Here is a 16,433-nt window from a genome sequence, read left to right as displayed (position 1 = left end):
CTGAAGTAGCTGTTCAAATTTGCACTTCCACTAGCAATATGTAAGAGTTGTTAGAAAGCCACATATTACAACACGTGGCATTGCTAGGCTTTTAAATTTTTGTCAGCTAATTGGTTCCAAAATGCTGCTTCATTTTTGTCTTGTCTTGGCTTATGTCTCCCTGATCACTAATCATATTGAAATGATCTTCATGTGCTTAGTGGCCAATATGTATTTCCTCTGTGAAATTCTTGTTTATGTTATTTTTCAGTGGGGTTAATTGTGCTTTTGTTAAAAAAAAAAAAATTTGTTGATACATAGTAGATGTAGATATTTTGGGGATACATGTGATAATTTAATACATTCATATAATTTATAAAGATCAAATTAGTGTAATTGGGATATCAATCCCTTAAATATTTGTCTTTATGCTAGAAACATTCAAATTATCCTCTTATAGCTATTTTGAAATATATGATAGATTATTGTAATCAATAGGCACCTTACTGATTTGTCAAACATTAGGTCTTCTTTCTTCTATCAAACTGTATATTTGTACCCATTAATCAAACTCCCTTCATCCCCTTCACCACCCCACCCTTCCCAGCCTCTGGCAACCATCAGTCTACTTTCTATCCTGAAGATTCACTGTTTTAACTTTCACATGTGAGTGAGAACATTAGATATTTGTGTTTCTGTACTTGGCTTATTTCATTTAACATAATGATCTCCATTTCCATATTGCTCCAAATAACAGGATTTCATTCTTTTTTATGGCTGAATAATCTCACATTGTGTGTGTGTGTGTGCGTATATATTTTTGTGTGTGTGTGTGTATATATGTACTACATTTTCTTTATCCATTCATCCATTGATGGACACTTAAGTTGATTATATATTTTGGCTATTATTAATAGTGCCATAATAAAAACATAGGAGTGCAGATATCTCTTTGATATATTTATTTCCCTTCTTTTGGATCTGTATACCCAGTAGTGGATTGCTGGATTATACAGTAGTTCTCTTTTTAGTTTTTAATAACCTCCAGACAGTTTTCCATGGTAGCTATACAAATTTACATTTCTACCAATAGTGTTTATGGGGGTTCCCCTTTCTCCACCTCCTCACTACTTACCTGTCATTCCCTTTTTGTTACAAGCCATTTTAACTTGGGTGAGATGATAACATTGTAGTTTTGATTTGCATTGCTCTGATGATTAATGCTGTTGAGCATTTTTTTATATACCTGCTGGCCATTTGTATGTCTTTTGGGAAATGTCTATTCAGATTTTCTGCCCATTTTTAAATCTGATTTTTTAATATTTTCCTATTGAGTTGCTTGAGCTTCTTATATATCCTGGTTGTTAATCCCTTGTAAAATGGGTAGTTTGCAAATATTTTCTCCCATTCTGTGGGTTGTCTCTTTACTTTGTTGAACCGTATAAATTTTGGTTCCTTTGTTATGCAGAAGCTTCTTAGTTTGGTATAATCCTATTCATTTATTTTTTATTTTGTTGTTTATGTTTTTTTGAGGTCTTACTAAAAATTTTTTGCCCCGACCAACGTCCTGGAAATTTTCCTCAATGCTTTCTTGTAGTAGTTTCATAGTTTCAAGTCTTATGTTTAAGTCTTTAATCCACTTTGATTTGATTTTTGTGTATAGTGGGGTAGTGGGATCTAGTTTGTTTTTTCTGCAATGGTTATCCAGTTTTCCCAGAACCATTTATTGGAGAGGCTATCCTTTCTCTATTGTATATTCTTGGCACCTTTGTTGAAAATGATTCATCTGTAAATGTATGGATTTATATCTGGATTCTCTATTCTGTTCCATTGTTCTATGTGCCTATTTATGCTACAATCTTGTTGATTTGGTTATCACAACTTTGTAGTCTATTTTGAAGTCAGATAATGTGATTCTTCCAATTTTGTTCTTTTTGCTCAGGATTGCTTTGGCCATCCTGGGTCTTTTGTGTTCCATATAAATTTTGGAATTGCTTTTTCTGTTTCTGTGAAGAAGGCCGTTGATATTTTGATAGGGAGTGCGTTGAATCTGTCCATTGCTTTCAGTAGAATTGTCATTTTAACAATATTAATTCTTCCAGTTCATGGGCATGGAATATCCAGTTTTTGGTAAACTCTTCATTAGTACTTTATACTTGTCCTTGTGTAGATCTTGTACTTCTTAGGTTAAATTGATTCCTAGGTATTTTATATTCTTCTTTTTTTTTGAGACATAATCTCACTCAATCACCCACGCTGGAGTGTAGTGACACAATCTTGGCTCATCTCTGTCTCACCTCCCAAGTTCAAGCTATTCTCGTGCCTCAGCCTCCTGAGTAGCTGGGATTACAGGCATGTGCCACATGCCAGGCTAATTTTTGTATTTTTAGTAGAGACAGGATGTTGCCATATTGGCCAGGTTGGTCTCAAACTCCTGGCCTTAAGTGATCTGCCTGCCTTGGGCTCCCAAAGTACTGGGATTATAGGCTTGAGCCACTGCACCTGGCCTATTTTATGTTCTTTGTAGGTCTTTTAAGTAGGATTTTTTTCCTTAATTTCTTTTTCGGATTCACTGTTTGTACATATGATAGCAGCTGATTTTTGTATGCTGACTTTATATCCTGCAACTTTTTGTTTTTGAGACAGGGCCTTGCTCTGTCATTCAGGCTGGAGTAAAGTAGCACAGTCATAGCTCACTATAACCGCGTGCTCCTGGGCTCAAGCAATCCTCCTGCCTCAGCATCCTGAGTAGCTAGGACTACAAGTGTTCACTAGCACACGTGGCTAATTTTTAGAATTTTCTGTAGAGACAGGGTCTCATTATGTTGCCCAGCTGGTCTTAAACTCCTGGGCTCAAGCATTCCTCCTGCCTCAGCCTCCCAAAGTGCTGGGATTACAGGTGTGAGCTACTGTGCTTGGTTATATCCTGCAACTTTACTGAACTCGTTTATCAGTTCCAAGAGTTTTTTGGTGGTCTTTAGATTTTTCTAAGATTATGTCAGCTATGAACAGTGCTAGTTTGACTTCTTCCTTTCCAGTTTGGATGCCCTTTATTTCCTTCTCTTGCCTGGTTGCTCTAGGCAGGACTTGCAGTCTTACATTGAATAAAATGGTAAAAATGATCATCCTTGTCTTGTTCCTGATCTTAAAGAAAAGACTTCCTTTTTTTTTTTTTTTTTTGAGACAGAGTCTTGCTCTGTCACCCAGACTGGACTACAATGGCACGATCTCAGCTCACTGCAAGCTCTGCCTTGCTGGTTCATGCCATTCTCCTGCCTTAGCCTCCTGAGTAGCTGGGACTTTAGGTGTCCGCCACCACACCCAGCTAATTTTTTGTATTTTGAGTGGAGACAGGGTTTCACCATGTTAGCCAGGATGGTCTCGATCTCCTGACCTCGTGATCCACCTGCCACGGCCTTCCAAAGTGTTAGGATTACAGGCGTGAGCCACCACACCTGGCCTAAGACTTTCATTTTTTTTTTGGTATGATATTAGCTGTGAATCTGTTTTATATGGTTTTTATTGTATTGAGGTATGTACCTTCCATATCCAGTGTATTGAGGGTTTTTGTCATAAAGAGATGTTAAATTTTATCAAATGCTTTTTCAGCAACTGTTGAAATAATTAGGTAGTTTTTTTCTTGGTATCACATTTCTTGATTAGCGTATACTGAAGCATCTTGCATCCCTGGATGACGCTTACTTAATCATGGTAAATGATCTTTTTAATGTGGTACTATCAAATTTGGTTTGTTACTATTTAATTTGGTTTGTTACTATTTAGTTGAAGATTTTTGCATCTGTTATCATCAGTGATACTGGTCTGTAGTTTTTTTGTTGTGGCCTTGCCTGGTTTTGGTATCAGAATAATACTGGTTTTGTAGAATGGGTTTGAAAGCATTCCTTCTTCTTCAATTTTTTTGAAGAGTTTGAGTAAAATTAGCATTCATTCTTTAAATGTTGGGTAGAATTTAGTAATGAAGTTGTCAAGTCCTGGGCTTTGCTTTACTTTTAATTATGGCTCTGATCTCATTACTTATTAGTTTGTTGAGATTTTTTATCCCCTCCTGGTTCACTCGTGGTAGGTTGTGTGTGTCTAGGAATTTATCCATTTCTAGGTTTTCCAAATTTTTTTGTATATGGCTGTTCATAACAGTTTCTAATTCTTCTTTGTATTTCTGTGGTCTCAGATGTTATGTGTCCTGTTTTGTTTCTGATTTTATGTATTTGGATCATCTTTCTTTTTTCTTAGCCTGGGTAAAGGTGTGTCAGTTTTGTTTACCTTTCCTGGAAATGTTCCATTTCCTTGATCTTAATATTGTTTTTTTAAGTCTCAATTTCATTGATTTCTGCTCTGGTCTTTATTATTTCTTTCCTCCTAATAATTTTGGGTTTGGTTTGTTCCTGCTTTTCTAGTTCCTTGGGGTATATAATTAAGTGGTTTATTTGGAGTCTTTCTACTTTTTTGATATTTTATGAATTTCCCTCTTAGTATGCTTTTGCCGTGTCTCACAGATTTTGGTATGCTGTATTTCCATTTTTATTTGTTTCAATGCATTTTTAAAATTTTTTCTTATTTTCTTTATCGGCCTATTCATTATTCAGTAGCATGTTGTTTAATCTCTATGTGTTTGTGTATTTTCCAAGGTTTCTTTTATTAATTCCTAGTTTTATTCTATTGTGCTCTGAAAAGAAACTTGGTTTTTTTTTTTTTTTTTACTATAAATCATACCATTCAGTGATTTATTGAGACTTGTTTTGTGGACTAACATGGTCTATCCTGGATATATGCTGGATGTCCATATGCTGATGAAAATAATGTGTATTTTGCAGCAGCTGGGTGAAACGTTCTATAAATGTCCGTTAGGTTTATTTGGTTTAGTCTGTAGTTAAATTCTGATGTTTATTTTTTGGTTTTCTGTCTGCATGATCTGTCAGAGTAGATAGTATTTGCTTTAGATCTATAAACGCTTGCTTTATATTTGTACACTTGGGAACTCAGGTGTTACATGTATACATATTTATAATAGTTATATTCTCTTGCTAGATTGACCCCTTTATCATTATGTAGTGACCTTCTTTGTCTGTTTTTATAGTCTTTCATTTGCAGTCTTTTTTATCTGATACAAGGATAGGTAGTCCTGTTCTTTTTTTTTTTCTTTTTTTTTTGGTTTCCAGTTGCACAGAATATCTTCTTCCACCCTTTCCCTTTTGGTCTGTATATCTTTATAGGTGAAGTGGGTTATTTGTATGCACCATATTATGGGGTTTTATATCCTTATGAACTGAGAGACTCTATGCCTTTTAATTGAAGTATTGAGTCTGTTTACATTCAGTGTTATTATTGATGAGTGAGGACTTATTACTGCCATTTTGTTGCTTGTTTTCTGGTTGTTTTGTAATTGGTCTCTTCATTTCTTACAGTCTTCCTTTGTTGTTAAGAAATTTTCTCAGGTAGTATGTTTTAATTTGTTATTTTTTATTTTTAGTGAATCTATTACAAGTTTTTGCATTGCACTTACCATGAAGCTTACAAAACATATACATAGAACATGTTATTATAAAGAGATAACAACTTAGATTATAAAGAAAAGAATAGAAGCAAAGTAAAAAACTCTATGCTTTAACTTTTTACCCCCTATATTTTGACTTTCTGTTTTGTCAATATACATATTTCTTATATTGTCTGTTTCAGCAGGTTGCTATTGGTATTATTATTTGTCTTTTGGGCTTTATACCAGAGTTATGAGCAGACTGCATACCACAGTGACAATATTATTCTGGATTTGTTTGTGATTTACTTTTACCAGTGGATTTTAGACCTTAAAATGTTTTGGTTTTGCACATTAGTGTTTTTTTCTGTTCAGATTGAAGAACTGCCCTTAGCATTTCTTGTAAGACAGGTCTCGTGGTGTCCACTTCTCTCAGCTTTTGTATGGGAAAGACTTTACTTCTCCTTCATATTTGAAGGATAGCTTTGCTGGAGAGAGTATTCTTGAGTGACCTTTTCTTTTTCTTTTAGAATTTGAAAATTTTATCCCGCTCCCTCCTGGCCTATATGGTTTCTGTTGAGAACCCCGTTGCTAGATGAATTGAAGCACCTTTATATTTTGTTTGCTTGTTTTACCTTACTGCCTTTAGGATCCTTTCTTTGTCTTTAACCTTTGAGAGTTTGATTATTATATGACTTGGAGTAGTTTTCTTTGGGTAGTTTTATTTTTTTAGGTTGTTGCCTTTGGCATAAAGACAGGCAATTCACTTTCATCTATTAATATTATATTTAGCCATCCTGCTAAACTTTTCTATTATCACTAATAATTTGTTTTTTTTTTCTTGAGTGGGTGTGTTTTTATCAAAATGACCATATCAGGTGTAAATAATGATAGTTTTATTTCCTCCTTTATAATCCTTTTGACTCTAATTTATTTTTCTTGTCTTAGTTCCTGGCTAAGACTCTCCAGTAAAACCATTTGCAACTTAAAAGGGAATGCCTTTTACCATTTCTCCATTTAGGATGATGTTTACTCCAGCTTTTTTATTTTTAATGTTCTGTTATTAATTAGTGTGTTTATTATGAAAGTATATTAAATTTTTTCAATTCATTTTTCTGCCTCTATTGAGATGATCTTCTGTATTTTCTTCCTTTTCTAGGTTAATGCAGTTAATTATGTTTGGATTTTTCTAACATTAAATTATTCTTCCAAACCTGGGATAAGCCCACTTGGTCAGGGTGTATTCTCTTTTTATGCACTGTTGAGTTAAATATAGTAGTATTTTGTTTAGTTTTTGCATTTAAATTTTTGAATGAAATGTATCTTAATTTTTCCTCTTGAGTAATGGCTTTGACTCGTTTTAGTATTAAGGTTATCCTGGCTTCATGAAATGAGTTGGAATTTTCTCTTATTTTTATTGTCTTGAAGAATTCAATTCGTATAAAATTAAGGTGATATATTTCTTCAAAATTTTTGTAGAATTGACCTGTATATCCATGTAGGCCTGGTATTTTCTTTGTGAGAATGTTTTAAAATACTGCTTCAGTTCAATAGTTAAGGGACTATTGTGGTTCTTTATTTCTTCTTGAGTTGGTTCTGGTAAGATGTATTTTTTTAAAAGTTTTCTTCATTTCAGCTTAAATTTTCAAAATCATTTCATATGGTTGTTATTAATAGTCTTTTGTTTTTAATCTTATTTTATTTTCAGTTATATTTCTGATTCCTAGATTTCTTACTTACATGTTTGTGTGATAGTGGTTTTATGTATTATATTAACCTACCACTCTTTATTATTTCATACTTTTATTAGGGTAGGAACCTGGCTGATCTTGTTTCTCCTTTTTGCCACCTTCAGTCCTTCCTGTAAATTGACTTAAACTGAATCTTTCTGAACCACTGTTTTGATTATTTTATTTCTGTATTCAAAATGTCTTACTCTTTGGGTAAACTCCTAATTCCTCAAGGCCAGTGACTTAACAAGGTAAATAATAACCCCCACTGTGACTATAACCACACTAGTTCAAATGACCGATGTGCTCATTGTCTCTTGAACAACAAGCACATCAAACATCTTAATTTGTTCTTTTGTTCAAACTGTTCTCACTTTTAAAAATGAATTTACTTCTCTATTCTCTAGTTCCTACCAGGCTTTCGAACCCCTATTAAAATTTCACATTCGTAAAAAAACTTTCTCTGATACTCCAGTATAAAATGATTTTTTCCTTTAGTATTTTATTTTTCTGGTGTTCATCCCTTTTTTCTGTGTATCTTTCTTTATAGAGTATTCATGAGCAAAACATTTATATTTTTTTTCAGTATCACTTTCTTGTGGGAAAGCTACTGTTACAATCTCAAACTTTTTCCTTGACTATTAAAAAAATTAAAAATTTATGAATTTATATTGCAGTAGCTATGACTCAATGAAGATTGACAATAATTTTTTTGTGTTTAACTTATTGTATATATTTTGTATACTTTAAGTTCTGGGATACATGTGCAGAATGTGCAGGTTTGTTACACAGGTATACATGTGCCATGGTGGTTTACTGCACTCATCAACCCATCATCTACATTAGGTATTTCTCCTAATGCTATCCCTCCCCTAGCCCCCCACCCGCCTCCCTGTGCCCATATGTTCTCGTTGTTCAACTCCCACTTACAATTGAGAACATGCGGTGTTTGGTTTTCTGTTCCTCAGTGTTCTCACTGAGTGGTTCGCACTCAGTGGTTCTCATTGTTCAACTCCCACTTACGAGTGAGAACATGTTTGGTTTTCTATTCCTGTGTTAGTTTACTGAGAATTCCTGTGTTAGTTTACTGAGAACGATGGTTTCCAGCTTCCTCCGTGTCCCCACAAATGACATGAACTCATCCTTTTTTATGGCTGCATAGTAGTCCATGGTATATAAGTGGTCTAACATTGATGGACATTTGGGTTGGTTCCAAGCCTTTGCTATTGTGAATAGTGCTGCAATAAACATATGTGTGCATGTGTCTTTATAGTAATGATTTGTAATGCTTTGGGTATATACCCAGTAATGGGATTGGTGGGTCAAATGGTATTTCTAGTTCCAGATCCTTAAGGAATTGCCACACTGTCTTCCACAATGGTTGAAGTAATTTACACTCCCACCAACAATGTAAAAGCTTTCCTATTTCTCCACATCCTCTTCAGTATCTGTTCTTTCCTGACTTTAAGTGATCACCATTCTAACTGGCGTGAGATGGTATCTCATTGTGGTTTTGATTTGCATGTCTCTAATGACTAGTGATGATGAGCTTTCTTTCATATGTTTTTGGCCGCATAAATGTCTTCTTTTGAAAAGTGTCTGTTCATATACTTCGTCTACTTTCTGATGGGGTTGTTTTTTTCTTCTATATTTGTTTAAGTTCCTTGTATATTCTGGATATTAGCCCTTTTTCAGATGGATAGATTGCAAAAATTTTCTTCCATTCTGTAGGTTGCCCGTTCACTCCAATGATAGTTTCTTTTGCTGTGCAGAAGCTCTTCAGTTTAATTGGATCCCCATTTGTCAATTTTGTTTTTTGTTGCAATTGCTTTTGGTGTTTTAGTCATGAAGTCTGCCCATGCCTATGTCCTGAATGGTATTGCTTAGGTTTTCTTCTAGGGTTTTTGTGGTTTTAGGTCTTACTCTTAAAATTTTAATCCGTCTTGAGTTAATTTTTGTATATGGTATAAGGAAGGGGTCCAGTTTTAGTTTTCTGCATATGGCTAGCCAGTTTTTCCAACATAATTTATTAAATAGGGAATCCTTTCCCCTTGCTTGTTTTTTGATTGACTATAATTTATATAGGCAGTACTTTAAGCTATTTTTGTATTATCCCTCTGGACATCTACTCTTCTTTTGTATAAGCTTTGAAAAGAAATTATTCTTTAGTCTGGGGATTACAAAATCAAATGCCTTCAGTATCAGATTGTCATCATGAATGTGTGAATTGGATTGTGTGTAAGAAATAGGGAGTAGAAGTGTCCTGATTAACTAAAGACTATATATCCTGGCAAAGGAATTCAAACCAAACTCTTAAGGTTCTGGGTCAGTCCTCCTTGAGACCCTGTGCTGTAGCCTCATTTCTATTGAACTCTACTGCTTTATTTTAAAATATCTTAAAAGCGAGAGTTAAAGTAGGACACTTAGAATAAACTAAAGTTAAAGTTGGCCGGGCGCGGTGGCTCAAGCCTGTAATCCCAGCACTTTGGGAGGCCGAGACGGGCGGATCACGAAGTCAGGAGATCGAGACCATCCTGGCTAACACGGTGAAACCTCGTCTCTACTAAAAAATACAAAAAACTAGCTGGGCGAGGCGGCGGGTGCTTGTAGTCCCAGCTACTCAGGAGGCTGAGGCAGGAGAATAGCGTAAACCTGGGAGGTGGAGCTTGCAGTGAGCTGAGATCCGGCCACTGCACTCCAGCCTGGGAGACAGAGCTAGACTCCATCTCAAAAAAAAAAAAAAAACATGATTTTTAAAGTTGAGAACTACCTAAATAGTTCATACTGCAATAGATTTTTTGTGACATGAGTTAAAGTTCTTTCAAATAGAACTTTATTTGACTATATATAAGATTATTTTTATGTGAGATTTATGAGGACAAGGACCACATCTTTCTTATTCACTATTCAGCATTTATTACAATGTCCGGCACATAGTAGTTGCTCAGTTAAGTATTATTTGAATGAATGAATGAATGGCTATACACTTTAAAATTTTTTTTTCTATTTTTTATTAATTTTGTACTATGTATAGCATAACCACTTGGTGGCACTAAACTCATTTTAAAACTTGAAGACAATATTCTCATACGCTTGTACATTGTAACTTTTCTTCTCACACACACATACAAAATGAGCTTTAATATATCATGGACAGTGTACATTATTATTGACATCAAAAAAGCAAGTAACCACAAGAATTTTTTCTACTTCTTAAAATCCTAAAATAATGGATTACAGATTCAAAGTCCTTAGATTATAGAAATGTTTGATAATATTTTTTGCTGTAGGCTCACTGCCTAGTTTAACATTGGGTATATATTATATCTTTAAGGTGTCTTGATTTTGAAAGAATGTGTTAATAAGTATAAATTGTAACTTCTAACTTTATTCCTCCCACTGTGCTATCCTCAGATAATTTCACCTTAGATAATTTTGACCTAAGATAAGGGAGTACTAAGTGTTACAGTGTTTTAGTTAACCACATTTATGAAGTCCTCTTTCATCATTAAAGTTTTCATCCAAATTTACTGAAAAACTGTGATTCAGGTCAAAATATTTACTCGTATAAATCAGCAGCAATGTTAATTGGATTCTGGATCTATCACTACTTTTTCCTGATTTATCAATTTTAAGACAGTTTTGAAAAGAAAATACTTAAAGAGAAGAATTATAGAAGCATGGTGATGTTATTATAGTTATTGAGAAGTAGGAGTACGAGACTGTTCTGTAATGGAGAGTGCAGTCTTATCAAGGAATTTCTCAAATATACTTCAGTCAGCAGTTCAGGAACTGGTAGATAGGACCTTAAAAACCTCTACCAACATGGGAAATAGAGAATTATAAGAATTAAAGAAGGAAAATAACTGAATTTTTTTCTTCTGAAATCAGGCAGGATAAAAATAGATAACTTACTAAAATGTAAAATCATAAGCTAATTAGCATTATTGGAAAGACTAATTACAATATAGTAGCATAATACTGTAGTAGGACTAAGCTGTAATTTAAAAAATTATTCAGCTCTATGATTAACCTTGCTGGTGTTCACACTGATCATCTGAGGTTCTTTCCAGCTTTGTGATCAGTACTGTAGTTACTTAGGCAATGTGGAAGAAACTGCTGTTCATAAAGTGGTTTATAATCTTGTTGGAGAGACCACATGTATGTGCAGAGACAGCCTAGCATGATGGCTATGTACACAAATTCTAGAACCAGATTGGCTGTGTGCCCCTGGGCACTTAACTTCTGTGCCTCAGCTTCTAGAAATTTAAAATGAAGATGATAATATTACTCCTTCTTCATAAGTCGTTGAGAGGATTAAAAGAAATAATACATGTGAAGTGCCTAGAAAAGTAACTGGCACATAGTAAATGCTATCTAAATGTTTTTTCCTTTGGCTAGAATGTAAGATCCAGATAATTTGTTAAATGAACAATTAACAGCTAGATGATAGCAATGTAAAGACTGTACATGATTGAGTGAAAAAAATATGCGGACATTATATACCCTGTTTGGGAATTCAAATGAGGGTAGAAACTAATGTGAGTTGTTTCAGAATTTCTCTAAAATCACATAGGTGACTTGAAGCTTATGCTCAGTAATAAAATATGAATTGAATTTGAATAGGTAGAAATGAGTCTAGGAAGAAATGAATAGGAGAGGAGGACAAGCTCTGTTGGCTTAATCAGCCATGTTTTCGATCAGGATGATTGGTCTTGTTACCCTAACTGGATTGGTTTTTGGTAATGAGTTCATTGAGTTCATTTGGTTTCCTAGAATCTTCAACTCCAGAATTGCAGCAAATTTCTGAAAATAGGTTAGGATAGACATTAAACATATTTATTCTGTTTATGCTGAGACTTTATAAAATATAATTTGAAAACTGTTCATGTTTTGGGATCATTGTCACTGGTTAAAAACCATTTTTTGTTTTTTTTAAACACATTGATATCTTCACTTTTATATTTTCTAGGTAATTAATAATGCTTGTGCTACTCAAGCCATAGTGAGTGTGTTACTGAACTGTACCCACCAGGATGTCCATTTAGGCGAGACATTATCGGAGTTTAAAGAATTTTCACAAAGTTTTGATGCAGCTGTGAGTACAACCTTTTTATTCCTAAAATGTCATATTTGTGAAAGTTTGTATATTAATAGGCTACTTTAAAAAATTATTTTAGATGAAAGGCTTGGCACTGAGCAATTCAGATGTGATTCGACAAGTACACAACAGTTTCGCCAGGTAAAGAGACTTTATGTTAAATAAATACTGTTTCTTTCTTTGCTTCTTTGAGTTTCACTATTTTTTTATTTACTATAGACAACAAATGTTTGAATTTGATACAAAGACATCAGCAAAAGAAGAAGATGCTTTTCATTTTGTCAGTTATGTTCCTGTTAATGGAAGACTGTATGAATTAGATGGATTAAGAGAAGGACCGATTGATTTAGGTAATGCAGTTCCTGTCCCTCATGTTTCACTTTTGTCAGAGGAAAATCTGTTGGGTATTTACCCTCATTTTAGTCACAGTGCTGCTTAAATTTTCAAGGTGAAAGTGACTATGAGGCAACATAAAATAATGAAGGTCTTAAGCTCTTCAGTATGTTATATTAATATACAGGAAGGACATGTTGACTACCATAGTTCAGTTGAGGCCTTTGAGTTTTTCCCAAGTAAAATTAGTTTTTAACCTATAGGTTACATAATTTATATTTTATTTTCCATTTAGCATTTAAAAACTACCCTTAGTGAACTTAAATAGTTATTCTTGTCATTTTTAACCCATTCATAAAGGATAGCAAACATTTCTTGTCATCTGTATTGAAGTATTTTCCTTTGGAAGTGGATAATTTATTGTTTTGCAATCAAGAAAATATTTTTCTTAAAAGTTCTCTATTTAAATAGTGCGTGAATGTGTTATCCTTTGTGCCAACGCATAGATTTGTTCTGATCCCACCCCATCTCTAATGCTGAGCAAAAAATGATAAACACTTACCAAGGTTGAGGGTACAATCTGTGGCTCTCAAAGATTACTGAAATAATAGGTTCACAAAATAATTTTAACTCCTTATTTTGACTTCATTAAATTTTGTTTTTCTTTTTTTAATATTAGGTTTGAAGTCCAATGCAACTTGTTTTAGTTGAATCTAATGTTACAGGCTCTTCATAAAACTGTTCGATTTTAAAACTGTTTTAGATTTTTAAAAAATTAACATGGGTTCATTTTGTTTGTACTTTTTGCCATTCCACATGCGTGGAACCAATAGTTTATCTAACGCAGATTTACCTGCTGCCTCTATATTTAAAAATGCTTACTTTTCTATGTCTGTTATAAAAATTTATTTATGGAATTGAAACAACATAATTATACTAAGAAGAGTTTTACTGCTCTAAATTTGTTAAAATATTTGTAGAAAAATATTTGGGGCCAAACTTTTGCATGTTAAAGTTGATTGTTCTTATTTTTATTTGTGTTAACTGTTTTAAAATTTCTTTCTAGGTGCATGCAATCAAGATGATTGGATCAGTGCAGTAAGGCCTGTCATAGAAAAAAGGATACAAAAGTAAATGCTCAGCTAATCTTATTGGCATAATATTCTGTTTTTTAAGTATTTTTTAAACTTGTATTTTATTGTTATTTTAGCAGTGTGCATTGAACATCTACTTGTTTTTTTTTTTTTTTTAATTTTTTGTAGAGACGGGTTTTCACCATGTTGCCCAGGCTGGTCTCAGACTCCTGAGCTCAAGCCATCCGCATGCCTCGACCTCCCAAAGTGGTAGGATTACAGGCGTGAGCCACTGTGCCCAGCCAAACATCTACTTTTGATTGGGTTAATGCGTTTAAGAAGTCTATTTCAGAAAATCTCTAAATTTCATGTAGTAGTATGTCATCTTGTCTTTAGAGAAGTTAAACGTACAGATTTCCATTAAGTTAAATAATTATTTATTTTTATTTTTTTATTTTTTGAGACAGTATCTCACTCGGTTGCCCAGGCTCGAGGGCAGTGGTGCAATCTCGGCTTACTGCAACCTCTGCCTCCCGGGTTCAAGCGATTCTCGTGTCTCAGCATCCCGAGTAGCTGGGATTATGGGCGTATGCCACCACACCCAGCTAATTTTTGTATTTTCAGTAGAGATGGGGTTTCACCATGTTGTCCAGGCTTGTCTCAAACTCCTGACCTCAAGTGATCTGCCAGCCTTGGCCTCCCAAAGTGCTGGGATTACAGGCATGAGCCGCTGTACCCGGCTAGATATTTTGTACTGTTGGATAATTGTATAGCTATTTTGTAGAGTTTTGATTTTGAGGTTTTATTTTTAATATTAAGCTCTTTATTTTTGAGTAATTATATATTCAATTTCAGATGATTATATACATTCAGTTGTAAGAAATAATACAGAGACATCATGTGTGTTTTTTAATCTTTCAATGGCAACATCTTGCAAAACTAGAGTGTAATATCACAGCCAAGATACTGGCATTGATGTAGTCAAGATACAGCAAAATTTGCTCTCCACAAAGATCCCTTATGTTGTTCTTTTTAGACACAACCACTTGTCTCCCCCACTGCCTTTCCCTTTCCTTCACTCCTTAATCCCTAATTATATAATTTTTGTGATTTAAAGAAAGCTATGTATGAATTTTACAATATGTAACCTTTTTGCATTAGCTTTTTCACTCGGTTTAATTCTCTGGAGATTCATCCAAGTTATTAAGTGTATCAGTAGTTCATTTTTTATTCATAAATGGTATTCTGTGATATGGATATACCATTTTTTTGCCTGTTCATCAATTGAAGGACATCTGGGTTGTTTTCTATTTTTTGGCTACTGCGAATAAAACTACAATAAACGTTTTTGTGCAGATTTTTTGTGACTACAAGTTTTCATTTCTCTGGGATAAATGCCTATGAGTGTCATTGCTGGGTTGCATCGTCAATGGGTATTTATTTTTTTGAGAAACTACCACACTCTTTTCTGGAGTGATTGTATCATTTTATATTTCTACCAGCAATATATTAATGGTCTAGTTCCTCTGCGTCCTTTTTAGCATTTGGTGCTATCACCGTATTTATTTTAACCATTCTGACAGATGTATAGTGATACTTCATTGTGGTTTTAATCTGCATTTCCCCAGTGACTAATGATGTTGAAAATCTTTTTGTGCCTTTAGCTCATTCTCTGATTGGATTGTTTTTTTGACTCTTGAGCCTGAAGTTCTTTACGTATTTTAGATACTAATCCTTCATCAAACACATTGCCTGCAAATATTCTTTCCCAGTCTGTAGCCCATCCCCTCGTACTCCCAAAATGATCTTTCATAGAGCAAAAAGATCTTAATCATGATGAAGTACAGTTTATCAATATTTCACACAATGAATTATGTTTTTGTTGTCAAGTCTAAGAATTCTTTGTCTCGATGTAGAGACCAAATATTTTTTTCCTGTGTTATTTTCTTAAAAGTTTATGGTTTAATGTTTTACGTGTAAGTCTATGATGTATTTTGAGTTAAATTTTGTGTATGGTATGACATTTAGGTCAAGGGTCATTTTTTTTTGCCTGTGCATATTCAATTACTCAGGCACCAGTAGTTGAAAAGGCTATCCTTCCTCCACTGAATTCCTCCTGCACCTTTGCAAAAATGGAGCATATTTGTGTGGGTCTATTTCTGGGCTCACTGTTCTGTCCATTGTTCCATTTATGTGTTCCTCTGCAAGTACTACATTGTGTAGATTACTGTAACTATAAGTCTTGAAATCAGGTAGATGGATGCCTTTCATTGTATTCTTCTCTAGAAAATTGTTTTAACTATTATAGTTCCTCTGCCTTCCCATATAAATTTTATTATAATTTTCTCTATATCTATAAAAGTAAGACTTTGGATCTTTTTTTTTTTTCATACTTTAAATTCTAGGGTACATATGCACAACATGCAGGTTTGTTAGATATGTATACATGTGCCATGTTGGTGTGCTGCACCCATTAATTCATCATTTACATTAGGTATATCTCCTAATGCTATCCCTCCCCCCTGCCCCATCCCCACAATAGGCCCCGGTGTGTGATATTCCCCTTCCTGTGTCCAAGTGATCTCATTGTTCAGTTCCCACCTATGAGTGAGAACATGCGATGTTTGGTTTTCTGTTCTTGCCATAGTTTGCTGAGAATGATGGTTTCCAGCTGCATCCATGTCCCTACAAAGGACACGAACTCATCCTTTTTTATGGCTGCATAG

At 34.2% G+C, this 16,433-nt stretch overlaps 1 protein-coding gene across 2 annotated transcripts in view; it reads left to right on the top strand.

Annotated features, from left to right (window-relative positions):
* UCHL5 (ubiquitin carboxyl-terminal hydrolase L5) overlaps nt 1–16,433 on the top strand; it is a 51,924-nt gene that overhangs the window by 19,252 nt on the left and 16,239 nt on the right. For both annotated transcript variants that reach the window (XM_011934206.1, XM_011934205.1), the window contains 4 exons: nt 12,173–12,298; nt 12,381–12,442; nt 12,521–12,651; nt 13,701–13,764. In XM_011934206.1, coding sequence (XP_011789596.1) covers nt 12,173–12,298; nt 12,381–12,442; nt 12,521–12,651; nt 13,701–13,764 — 383 coding nt within the window. The remainder of the gene's footprint in view (nt 1–12,172; nt 12,299–12,380; nt 12,443–12,520; nt 12,652–13,700; nt 13,765–16,433) is intronic.

This window comes from Colobus angolensis, unplaced genomic scaffold (genome assembly GCF_000951035.1).
Source record: "Colobus angolensis palliatus isolate OR3802 unplaced genomic scaffold, Cang.pa_1.0 Scaffold132, whole genome shotgun sequence".
NCBI classification, from domain to species: domain Eukaryota; kingdom Metazoa; phylum Chordata; class Mammalia; order Primates; family Cercopithecidae; genus Colobus; species Colobus angolensis.
The sequence above is the reverse complement of the archived record's forward strand: the minus strand, read 5'-3'. Positions and strand labels throughout refer to the sequence as shown.